This window comes from Perca flavescens, chromosome 7 (assembly GCF_004354835.1).
Source record: "Perca flavescens isolate YP-PL-M2 chromosome 7, PFLA_1.0, whole genome shotgun sequence".
In the NCBI taxonomy this organism is placed as follows: domain Eukaryota; kingdom Metazoa; phylum Chordata; class Actinopteri; order Perciformes; family Percidae; genus Perca; species Perca flavescens.
In genome coordinates this window covers 7,253,238-7,265,957 of record NC_041337.1, presented here as the reverse complement: position 1 = coordinate 7,265,957, position 12,720 = coordinate 7,253,238, and the positions used below count along the sequence as shown (strand labels likewise).

Below are 12,720 nucleotides of genomic sequence, written 5' to 3'. Positions count from 1 at the left end.
TCACTTCCATTGAAAAGCCATAGAAACATAGGGTCAAGGTTGAAAATACCAAAATTCCCCTTTAACTTGTAACGATATATCATTATTTATTCATTTGTTGTATTAATAATCTAAATCTGCATCTAAACCTGTGAAATAAATGTAGTGGGGTGAAAAGCACAATATTTGCCTCCAAAATGTAGTACAGTAGAAGTATAGTAGCACCTAGGGTGTAATTTCCACTGTGGACAGGGGGGACATGTCCCCCCCCCCCACACACTTTTCAAGAACCCCGTTTGTGTGTCTCTTAACTTAAGTAAATGTACTTACCAGTATACTGGTAAAGTTATCATTATGATCAACTTAATTGTTTCCTGGATTTTGTATCATCATAGTCCCTAAATGTATGTAGAAATGCAGGAATTGGGATTAAAAACATTTTTCCCCCCAATTTCTCAAACAAAGTACATTAAGTAAATTACTTAAGTAGATGTACTCACCAGTAGTTACATTTTACATTTTGTCATGGTGTTAGCTAAGCTAAACATTAAACTAACTCTAGCACGTGAGCTTTTGGTTGATTGAAGTGATTGAGGAGACATTTTGTACTCCTTAGATAAAGAGGACCATAAAACTCTCCATGGACCCTTTTGAGGAGTAGAGGTCTCTCTCGTGCTGCAGCTTTGGTCTGAACTGTTGCTGCCATCCTCTCCCATTCTGCATCTTTCCTCTGCCAATGCTTCAGACATGCCATGGATTTGTGAGTACCAGCCAATATTAAATGTGTGTTTATTTTGGTAGTTTGCTGCACTAGCAGGTGAATCAGCCATTGGTTGTAGGCCACCACACTCCCAAGCCACGACTCAGACCTGCATCTTATTATGTTATTTTGAATGACATTATGTTTTATTTGCAAGGTAAGGATGTGGTTGTGTGAGAGTGTGGGACCCTTAGTTCAATATTGACATTTGGTAAATGAGGTATTGTTGAAGTTGTGTAAGTTATTGTTTCAGAATGAAATGTATAGTGCTGTCTCAGAATCAGCTTCCATTTTAAAGGTGCGTGTAGAAGAAATTGAAACACAGCCATTATTTCTCTGTTACACAAAAAGGATGCCTCTGTTACCGCCCTTGCTCTTTTTAAAATTCTGATGTAAATAGTTGCAAAAAATAAATAAGTAGTATATAGTAGGGGTGGGCGTTAAATTATTTATTTTATCGATTAACTCAAATGTGTAGTTAACGTGGATTTGTTTAAATGAAAATCGGTTTTCTCCTTAACATCTGCCGGGGCTCCCCTCTGGGCTCCCGTAGCTCCGCTAGTTACTACGAAGGAGCTTGCTACAGGTATGCTACGTTCAAGAGACCATGGGATGTTAATGTACGTTACTCAGCAACAGGTGAAAATAGGGCCAAGGTTGCGCAATAACGTTAAAATGATTTGAACTTTTAGCAAGGAACGAGAAGTGAATTACCTGTAGGCCTATGTGTGAAAACAGCTTTAGCTCACGCATCCGTTTTGTTGTTGTTGAATATATAGCATAATAATATAATTTTGTCATCCAAAAAAACAAAACAATGGTAGAGAAAACACTCTACAAAATAAAGTTAAAACTTGTTTTGAACAATTTCTTTGTCATCTGCAGATTGAGTTTAAGTAGGGGGGGAAAAAATCAATTTAAATTTTTTGTGAAAAAATCTGGGATTTTATTTTTAGGCCATTTCGCCCAGCCCTAGTCCATAGGCTACAAAATGTTGTATTTAGAATTTTATCCACCGCATCGTACTGCAGTTGTGATACATAATAGGGCTGCACGATATTTTGTTTCATCGTCTGCATTGCAATGTGCGCATACGCGAAGACGTTGTGTTTTTGGCGCTAAAACTTTTTTGCTGCTTGATAGAAAAGTAAACTTTCACCGTTCTCCTTTCACATGATTGTTACTGGCCGAGCCTTCCCCTTTAAGACAGGTATATGAAGATAAATATGGTGCAAAATGTGAGCTTGTAGAATACGTTCACACACCTGTTTTCTAAATGTGAAGTCACAGAAAAAATATTCACAAATGTGTAGATTGATATTTACATGAACATAATGACAGCTGCAAAACTTGTAATGCAACATTTACTCCTCTCGAATCTGTCACTGCAACTTCACATATGTGCTCTCTTGTATCACAAAGTGGCGAATCTGCACACATTTGGCGATACATTTGGTGCAAAACTAATTTGTACCTGTGGACTCAGGCTGTTGAGCTCTGAGCGAACAGAACACGGAAAGCAGGGTTTCTATCACCAGATGAGAGACAACTCTGTTGTGTGTGTGTCATGAAAATTGGTAGAATAGCAAGCTAGCGTTAGCTAACTAACGAGCCAGCCCACTTCTAAATAAATACTTTTTAATTATCTAAACACTTTATAACAGTCAAACTGGCAGTGAGCTCCAGGTCCTGCAGCCACAGACGGACCGTGTACACACAGTTTGTTGCTAGTGTGTGACATGCAGGTTCTGCATGCACAGCAAACCACCAATCACAATCAATGTTGATCAATTTATCAAACAAACAAGCAGGCCCCGCTAGTCGACCACAACCTGGAATTAAGAGAAAGCACCATGCATGCATTCTTACTTTCAATTCTTACTAATACTTTCATTCACTTTAGCCTGGATTAATAGTACAGGGCTTAAAGTATTCCGGCACCATGCCGGATCTCGGGCATTCGGCCGTGAGGAAAAATAAAAATTGGGAACTTGCATGTGGTTTAATATTTTTACTTTCTGCACTTTCTAGAGACTTTTAAAGAAATGGAGAAATCGAGTCTTACATGATATGTGCAAAACTGCAAGGTTAAGAACCTATGCTTTGCATTGTTGTAGTATCAACAGGTATTAGGGCATTGAGCATTTACATTACTGTTAATCAGTCATCACTTGATTACACATTGTATTACCTTGTTATGATATAAGAAGTGACCCATACAATGTGCCAAACATAATGTGCCACATGAAGAGAGAGTGCAGCATATGACAGTAGCAACAGCTGAGAAGATTTGGGTCTGTGGTGACCACGTCCACCTCACACAAACTTCCTTCTCCCATTCTCTCTCTTTACTAGCACACACACACACACACACACACACACACACACACACACACACACACACACACACACACACACACACACACGAGGAAACGGGTGAAGACGGGAAGCCGTTTAGCACTTGGTGCCTCATTTTTGAGGGAGCCGGGTGCTTGCTTCTGCAGCGCATGTTCAAGGAAGATACTGTACGGCAGCAGCGATAAGAAAGTGCTTGCTAGTCAGTAGATGCTACTCACAAAGCTTTGGTCCGTGCACTCTGTCATACGAGTACATTACCGGCAATGATGGCTACCACTGCGACTGCTTTCACTGACCGACTGTGATACAAACAATACGTGTGTGCACGTTAATAGCGGAACACGATTTGTCATTAATGATGGCCACTGTGTAAAAGCTATCTGAAGCCCAAACTGCCTTGACAAAGCTGTCTGTTTGGAATCAGCATGGCAGTTTTTTAAACAAAACGGCATTGTCCCAGAGTTTAGACGTCTAGCTATATGAAAAGCTAAACAATGCAAAGTTTTTAATAAATGTACATGAAGCAACTAATGACATGGACAAACTAATGATTTTACTAATTCGCTTTTTTGATGATGACCTGGCCAAAGTAACACGCAAAATGCAACATCTAGAAAGTTTTGTTTTCACAATGATTCCAAAACTTTTTACTTCTTAAAGATTATGACTTTTATTATTGAGTAATGTAAGAAGGACTTTAACTGTTTTGCCAGCTGTGTGTGAGTCCTCATATCACATAGGATTAACCTCGTTTTCCCTAGGTTTGTGGAAGACTTAGGTGCACATATTTGACAGAGGTTTAAGGGGTCATCCCTCATAAAATGTTACATTTTAATTACCATATCTGTGTCTAAATCTTTGGAAAACCTAGAGCAGATAATAAATAAACAACACTCAAAAAGCTTAAAGACTAAACTTGCTAAAGAACAACAATCATTAGATCTGGGGAAAAGTAATTTAGTTAGTTTTGATGCTCACATTGATTTAACATTTATTCAGCTTGGTTGCTGCAACTAAGCCTTATAATAGTATGGATTATTTACTACTTATTGATGATGATGATATAGTTGTTTTTCATTCCTGCACAATATCGAAGACTGCTCACAATGCCTTTCAGTCTGTATTGCACCAAGAATGACAATGAGGCGTTCTTCAGGACCTGTGCACTAGTGAAGCCATCTGGCACACTGTGTTGAATCATTAAATCCTGCAGAGCCTTGCACCAGTAGCTGTAATGCGTTGCCATTAGCTAGTTGTTGACTGTTATGGACTTCTCAAAGTTTTTTGTTAATTTTAGTAGTAGTTTTTTAGTAATGGTCAGGGGCGTTTCTAGGACTTGATGAGGTTTTGGGCTTAGTCCTGACCCATTAAAATAAACTGAACGCAATGCACGCAGAGCAGATCACAAAAACGGCCATTTGCTTGCCCAGTTTGTTGATATTGGTTAGATGGCACAAACATTTGGCTTATTCACAGCTTGCCAGGCAACCCAAAGGCAAAAGTTTTGTTTCCATTTGTGGGATCACATATGATATGATATGATATTTCCTGCATTCTGGTGAATTTTATGCACCTAATTTCTACCTTTTTTCTCCATCAGTTCATGCTGGAAATATCTTTATTTATGTAAAGGGAAGCATGGATGACAATTCCAAATATAAATTTAGCGCAAACGTTTTATTCCTTTTAGTCCGTGTTTGTGTTGGCCAACCAGTGTTTCCCACAGAATTAGATTCTATTTGCGGTGGTAGCTGACCCGGGGGTGGGGGGTCCACATGCGGAAAGAGGTGCAGTATTCTTATATTAATTGTACTGCAAATATTTTTGGCAACTATATAACAGCTGAAATGGACAAACTGCCCACAGTCCCATCATCAAGGCTATAAGGGTGCAGGGCCAGTTACAGCACACAATGTAATCTTTCAACAAACAACAAAAACTTCTCTTTGACAAAACAAAAGGTACCACAAGTTGTAATTCAGTTTAACAGCCACATGCTGTTCACTTCTTTGTGACCTTCTGCATGCAAGACAAAAAAATAAACCAAAATTTTTTAACTTGAACACTTGAACATGAACAAAATTGAAAACAAAATGTTTGCAACTTGCCCAATTACCCTAGTGGGGATTGTTTTGTGTCGGTTACACATAAGTCGATATTGACTAACGTTACAGCATGGTAACCTCGACAACGCAGCTGATAACTTGTGCTAATGTTATATCCTTACTAGCTAACGTTAGGCGTCTTACATTACTAATAACATGTTAATAGGGTTTTTCCTGGCTCAGAATTGGCCTTAGGGGACACATATGAAGCGGGGTTCTGACGGTCCTCCCCCAGGAAATTTTGAGCGTCAAAAACTTAATTTCCTGCATTCTGATACATTTTAAGGCACAAATTTATGGTGAAAACATCTTTATTTATGTCAAGGAAAATACAAAATTCTTCAAGTAACAATTACAAATTTTAAATGGTACATAATGCAGTAAGGAAGGGGGCTTTCGCAGCTGACAACGAAGTCCAGTTCATTTGATTAGTATGAACAGGACATAACCGTATCTTTTTCCCAAGGAGCACGTTTTGCTCCTCAGTTGAAAAATGTAGTAGTCTTACATAAGGTAACTGCTATTACTGTTGTAGCTCATTTGTACAATAATACAATAGTGTTATGAATGCAGATCTAACCATCATAGTGTGAAATACAACTTTGAGCAGAACAGACAGCAGTCGGAGCTCCTGCTGACGGAGAGCTCTGCGTCCAACAGCAGCGGTTTCTCGCTGCGCCGCCGGTCCCCAGAGCAGCATGGTCACCTGGAGAGTCTGGTACAGTCTGACTCCCATCAGCGCTATACAGCGGAGCGTTCAGATTATCTTTTAACGCTATTTAAAACATGCAGTGTATTTGTTAAGATGCACTTCCTTTCCCTGCTGTTCTCCGTCTCTCACGTGTCTCTCTCACATACACACACAGCCCCTCCCCTCCGTGCACACAGCGTCTGTCTCCATGACAAAACAAGTATTTCCCCCCCACCCGTCTGCCACAAATTGCTTTCTAATCTGTGGGAAACACTGGTATGGGAAACACTACCTACTATTTTCTTTTCATGTGTCCCCCTGTAACTGTGTAAAGTGTCCTTGGGTGTAATAAAATGCGCTATATTAATCTAAGTTGTTAACGTTGGTTGCTACAACAATCTCTTAATGCTTTGGCTCGTGACACAATGACAGTGATAACGTTACCAAGTTCAGCTCACAATATATATTAGTATATATTTTCATTAAAACTTTTAATTTTCAGTCTGTAACGTTGCTCAGAGGTTCCGGTTAATGTTGTTCGATGCGACCAGAGTTTAAAGTTAACACAAAGAAAACGGAAAGTGAGGGACATCGGGGGAACTTCTGGCAGTGCCGGAACTATCCCGTACCCAAACAGTCGTCGATACAGAGTATGAATAAAGTAATATAAATGTTAAAGAATTAGGTTTACATATAAGTATAATTCTGTGTTGTGTATGTATAAAAATGTGTTTACCTTTTAAAAAAAAAAAAAAAAGGAAAAAAAAAGTTCTAAAAAACATCTAACTACAGTATGTATCGAGGAACCTCTGTGTATGTGTGTATTTTAAAGATCCCGCATTCGCAAAAGATGTCACACTTTTGTACGAGCCTGTACAGCAGCGGGGGCAGGGCAGCCACTTTGGCACTAGATTTTGAAACTTTTCAGACCCCTTAGCAACTTTTTTTTTCCCTTCAAAAAAGCAACTAGCAACAGTTATAGAGCCTTTCTGTATTAAACTCTGGAGCGTGAGGTCTTTCTCTCTTGCGGCCGCCACAGTCACTTCTGACTGAGGAGCAGCGGTGAGCCTGCGGGGGCGTCATGTAGTGGGCCAGCACTTTGCATGGTCCATGCAAGCGGTCGCAAGACCTCATTACCACCACTGAGGTGCCCTTGAGCAAGGCCCTTAACCCCAACCGCCCCAGTGGAGCTGCTCAGTGGCCAGCAGATCAGACGGTGGTTGTACTGGGCAGCTTCCAGGTATGAATGTGGAACTGTGTGAATGTTAATGTTAAAAGGTCGTCGTTGCAAATGAGAAGTTGTTCTCAATCGACTTACCTGGATAAATAAAGATTAAATACTTTAAAAAAAATTCCAGGCACCTGTACTTTGTGCTAAAACATGGAATGTCATAGAGTATATACTGTATGTGTGTGTGTATATATATATATATATATATATATATATATATACAGTATATATATAGATATAGATATTAGAATGCTGATCGAGCTGCATTTTTCTGTCCGAGCCAGGCCCGAGCCCGACACAGTTAAAATCTAATTTTTTTCTCATACTAATGACACATGTACGTTTGTTTGTGTGGAAAGCCCACTTTTATTAAGCAACTGTAGGAAGGCATTCGGAAATGTCAACAGATGAGCGCATCAGCGCACACAGGGCAACAAGCGCACGTTAATGAGCTGTTTAATTTAAAATGTTCAAAGTGTTAACCTCTCCTGTTGCTTCGTTTCCAACCGTGGTCAGAAAACCAGGGGAGACTCGTTACCTCCAGGGCCGACGTTATAAAATGAATAACGTCGGCGTTAAAATCCCGTTTCTGATGAGCAAATGAACGAACTTGGCTTTCAGTCTGGGGTTTATTTCGGAAACCGCAAACACTGTGTACAAAACTTAAACTTATTACACTAACTCTGCTCCAGTCGCATGCACGCACACGTCTGCTTCCTCTTTCTCTATCTCTCTTCTGCCCACTTTCCACACACACACAAACACACACACACACACACACACCCACACCCACACCCACACACCGAGCTCTCTTAAAGAAGCCGCAGCACCATTTTACAACAAATGCCTTATCGCACTGATGTGACCGAACCCGAACATAATTTCGAAATATCTGTCCGAACCGGGCCCAGCCCATCAGGTACCATCGGTCTCGGGTCGGGTATCCGCACTCTAATATACAGTGTGTATATTAGTGTGTGTGTGTGTGTGTGTGTGTGTGTGTGTGTGTGTGTGTGTGTGTGTGTGTGTGTGTGTGTGTGTGTGTGTGTGAATAATGTGCAGTGGTTGTGCGCAAGAAAATGGACAAAGGACCAAGGTTATTATAGTTTTGCATTTTTGATTCGTTTTTATTTTTATTTCGTTCTGACTTTTTGTTTTCAGTTTAGTTTTAAAAGCTAGTTTGCTAGTTTAGTTTATTTTAAGTAAAACCTTGCAAAAGACACATGCACATGAGGAGATGTTGCACATCTTTCATAGTGATTCTAATATGCAGTTGAGACCACAATGCTTGAAAGCGGAAGTCTTTTTGGACCAAATAGTGGTTCACATTGTCTTCCACATCTCATAAGCCAGATCATCCACCAAGGAACTAATTTCTTTTCAGAAGACAGAATGAATAACTCCTCCTGTACTCGCGTCAACTTTGACTTTGAACACCGATTCCTGCCTCCTGTTTACATCTTAGTCTTCATCATCGGTCTGCTAGCTAATGGATGGGGATTGAAGTCTATGCTGCAGAATTGGAAGAAACTGGGTATCGTTAATGTGTTTGTTCTCAACCTCGGACTTGCTGATATTCTTTACCTGCTTACACTCCCCTTTTTGGTGGTGTACTACTTTATGAAGAGCAAGTGGATCTTTGGAGACACATTCTGCAAGATAACACGATTCTGCTTCAACCTGAATTTATATGGCAGCATCGGGTTCCTTACATGTATAAGTGTGTACAGGTACCTGGCTATTGTCCATCCAGTGAGAGTGATGGGAAGAATAACTGTCTCTTACTGTGTACGGATCTCAGTCATGGTTTGGTTCTTGGTGAGCGTTCAAAGTCTTCCAGACATGTTCTACAGCAAAACATTTGGAAACAAGCCTGGGAAATGTTATGATACTACCCATAAGATACATGTGGATGATTACCTGAAATACAGCCTTGGATGGACATTCACTGGGTTTTGTATCCCATTGCTCATCACACTGGGCTGCTATGGACATGTGATTGTCGTTCTTTGCCGCACAAATGCCACTCACAAGGTACTGAAATTGAGAAGCTTGAAGTTGTTGTTCATCGTGATTCTTCTCTTCTCTGTTTGTTACATCCCCTATCATGTACTGAAGAACCTCAACCTCTGGTCAAGAGTTCTGCAAAAACAGAAGATATGCCCTGAATGGTCTAATGTAGTCTACATTGCTCATCAGATAAGTCGTGGCCTTGTGTGTCTGAACAGTGCTCTCAACCCTCTGGTTTACCTCCATGGAAATGAAGATATTCCTGCTCAGCTCAGACAGCTGCTCCAGCAAGCTCGTCGGATGTCCAGCCGGTTGTTTCTGTCAAACTCCAGCTCTGTGCCTGTGGCTCAAACTGCAGATGAAGTTCAACAAGAGTTAACATGAACTTATAGTAATAAATATATAGCCTAATCACAACTAGTAGTGTGAATTGATGACAATGTAAATTCAATTTTCAGTCTTTTTCTTATGAGTTGCTTTCTTTGCCTAAAAAAGTAGTTTTGCTGTATATCTGTGCTGTGATCTAGGTTTCATGATGTGATAACTATATGCTAAGTCATCCAAATAAAGGAAGTTAAGATGAACCACAGCTCTTGATGTGTCATTGTTTTCTTTCAAAACAGAAATAAGGATCACATAATGTAGGCCATTTGGGGATCGCAGCCCAGTACCATGCACGGTCACTATTGATCCATTAAAATAAATAAATATATATACTATATATATATATATATATATATATATATATATATACACACACACATTCAGTCGTATGAAAAAGTTTGGGCACCCCTGACAATTTCCATGATTTTCATCTATAAATAACTGATGGACACAGTAATATTTCAGTAGTGAAATGAGGTTCATTGGATTAACAGAAAATGTGCAATATGCATCAAAACAAAATTAGACAGGTGCATAAATCTGGGCAACTCAACAGAAAAATCACATCGATATTTAGTAGAGTCTCCTTTTGCAAATATAACAGCCTGTAGATGCTTCCTATAGCCTCTAGTGAGTGTCTGGATTCTGGATGAAGGTATTTTGGACCATTCCTCCTTACAAAACATCTCCAGTTCAGTTAGGTTTGATGGTTGCCGAGCATGGACAGTCCGCTTCCAATCATCCCACAGATTTCCAATGATATTCAGGTCTGGGGACTGGGATGGCCATTCCAGCACATTGTACTTGTTCCACTGCATAAATGCCTCGGTAGATTTTGAGCAGTGTTTTGGGTCGTTCTCTTGTTGAAATATCCAGCCTCGGCGTAACTTTCTGACTGATTCTTCAACATTATTCTCTGCTGCTATTGAGTGAAATCCATGTGACCGTCAACTTTAACAAGATTCCCAGTACCAGCACTGGCCACACAGCCCCACAGCATGATGGAACCTCCACCAAATTTTACTGTGGGTAGCACGTAGGGCTGGGTACCGTACGTTGATACTTTTATGGTATCGAAAAAAATACTCCAATCCTATGAGTATCGAAAAATTCTTTGTCTTTTGGTGCCAAATTTCGGTTCCAAAAGCATCTGAGCACGTAAGCTTATCTGTCCTTTCTGCATATTGACACAGAGCGGAGCTCCGACACACACACACACACACACACACACACACACACACACACACACACACACACGGAGAGGTGCGGACGGAGTAAACTGTTTGCAGTTTTGTTGAAGTCACAGAGAGTCATGGTTGGTCTCAAGTGTGGTTACAGTTTTTTAAAACTTCACGTAGACAGCGTTTGCTAAAATGCGAAATTGGCACCGGATCAAAAGATTCTGAACGATACCCAGCCCTAGTAGCATGTGTTTTTCTTGGAACGCTGTGTTCTTTTGCCGCCTTGCATTACGCCCCTTGTTATGACCAAATAACTAAATCTTTGTTTCATCAGTCCACAGCAACTTGTTCCAAAATGAAGCTGGCTTGTCCAAATTTGTGTTTGCATACCTCCGCAACTCTGTTTGTGGCGTGTGTCCAGAAAAGGCTTCTTCCTCATCACTCTCCCGTACAGCTTCTCCTTGTGCAAAGTGCAATGAATTGTTGAACAATGCACAGCGACACCATCTGCAGCAAGATGATGTTGTAGGTCTTTGGAGGTGGTCTGTGGGCTGCTACAGACACAGAAATGGCACATACTAAGGAAAGTTCTATGTGGGACTGGTTCTAGTGTGTGTAATTCTGCACCAAGGCTGAATTTTGGGAAAGAGACTTCAGATACAGTATTAGGGGACCACTAAGGCCTATATAAAAGCATCCAAAGAGCACCATGTCATGGGACCTTTAAATACCTTTTCTCATGATTGGATGCACATGTCTATGAAGTTCAAGGCTTAATGAGCTCACCAAACCAATTGTGACAACAAAATGACAAGGGTGCCCAAATTTTTGTATAGCCTATTTTTCACATCTGATATAATTTCATACAACTTAATATTGCTACACTTAAAATCTTTGTCTGGAAAATATCCCAGTACTCAGCTTTATCAGAAAATGAATGGCATGCCACTGTGATCATTTTCTGTGACAACAGAGTAAATTATTATGCCGCCTCAGAGTGGTGCCTAAACTTTTTCATACCACTGTATATATAGACGGGGAAACAGCAGTATTGACAACAGATGAAGTTACTGTGTCTTCAGAAGCTTGTTGTTTTATTGTTAACTGTTAACCCACTTTACATCGTCTGCGCTATCTCTCTTTTTCATCTCACTTTTTTTTCACACAGCAGTACTTGATGCAAATTTACTCTCACTCCCAGCTTGCTCTCCTTGGTTAACAACACACTTACTGGCGTCACTTAGTCAACGCATGTGCCATTCTCGCTCTAACTTACTACTCTCGTAACAAGGAACTGACTTTCATGTGAGAATTCAGAAAAGCTATTTTTCATGAAGAAGAACCTGCCACTTCCTGAAGAAGTAGGTTAATGTTTAGGACGATTATAAATTTGTTATGGGTTTGTTATGTCTCTGGTCACGCAACTGTTAGAAACATGCCGGTTTTTTTAGGTCAGCTACAATCTATCTCCGTTTATCCTGTTTGTTTGTTTGCTGCTTTCATGGCTCTACTAATGTTACAGCTATAGTGCGCTGGGTTTACTTTATTACAGAAACTGCCACTTCTTGAAGAAGTAGGCTTATGTCTAGACGATTATTCATTTGTTGTTGGTCCATCCTCTCTTTTGCACTCTTTTTAATGCACTTTTAGTACACCTTTTGTTGGCGTACAAAGTATTTTATATTCTTTCACTAGTCAGTTCATAATTGTATTTAGAGGTTGTACCAGAATAGGTTTACATGGTTTAATTTTCAAAAAAACACCATATTTTTGTTGTACTGCACATTGCTGCAGCTCCTCTTTTCACCCTGTGTGTTGAGCTCTCTGTTTTAACTACAGAGTGAGGCATCACACTTCTATTACATCTTTTGTTGGGAGTCGCACATGCGCAGTATCTAGGTAAGAAAAACAACCCAGTCAGAAGCAGAGTATGAGGGCGTTTGTGAACAGTATTTTCTGTTGGAGATGGTAAGTCCCTTTGGGGTGGACTTTGGGCTATTTGACTTTGTCAACCTATAACA

At 40.1% G+C, this 12,720-nt stretch overlaps 2 protein-coding genes across 2 annotated transcripts in view; both read left to right on the top strand.

Moving 5' to 3' along the window:
• The window catches only part of pfkfb1 (6-phosphofructo-2-kinase/fructose-2,6-biphosphatase 1), a 97,179-nt gene that overhangs the window by 454 nt on the left and 84,005 nt on the right, over positions 1-12,720 (top strand). Inside the window, exon 2 of the mRNA XM_028583535.1 lies at positions 596-739. The gene's annotated coding sequence lies outside the window, so the exon portion shown is untranslated. The remainder of the gene's footprint in view (positions 1-595; positions 740-12,720) is intronic.
• On the top strand, positions 8,345-9,723 carry LOC114559095 (P2Y purinoceptor 1-like). The gene has a single exon (XM_028583538.1). The coding sequence runs from the start codon at positions 8,409-8,411 to the stop codon at positions 9,516-9,518; it is 1,110 nt and encodes a 369-aa protein (XP_028439339.1). The 5' UTR covers positions 8,345-8,408; the 3' UTR covers positions 9,519-9,723.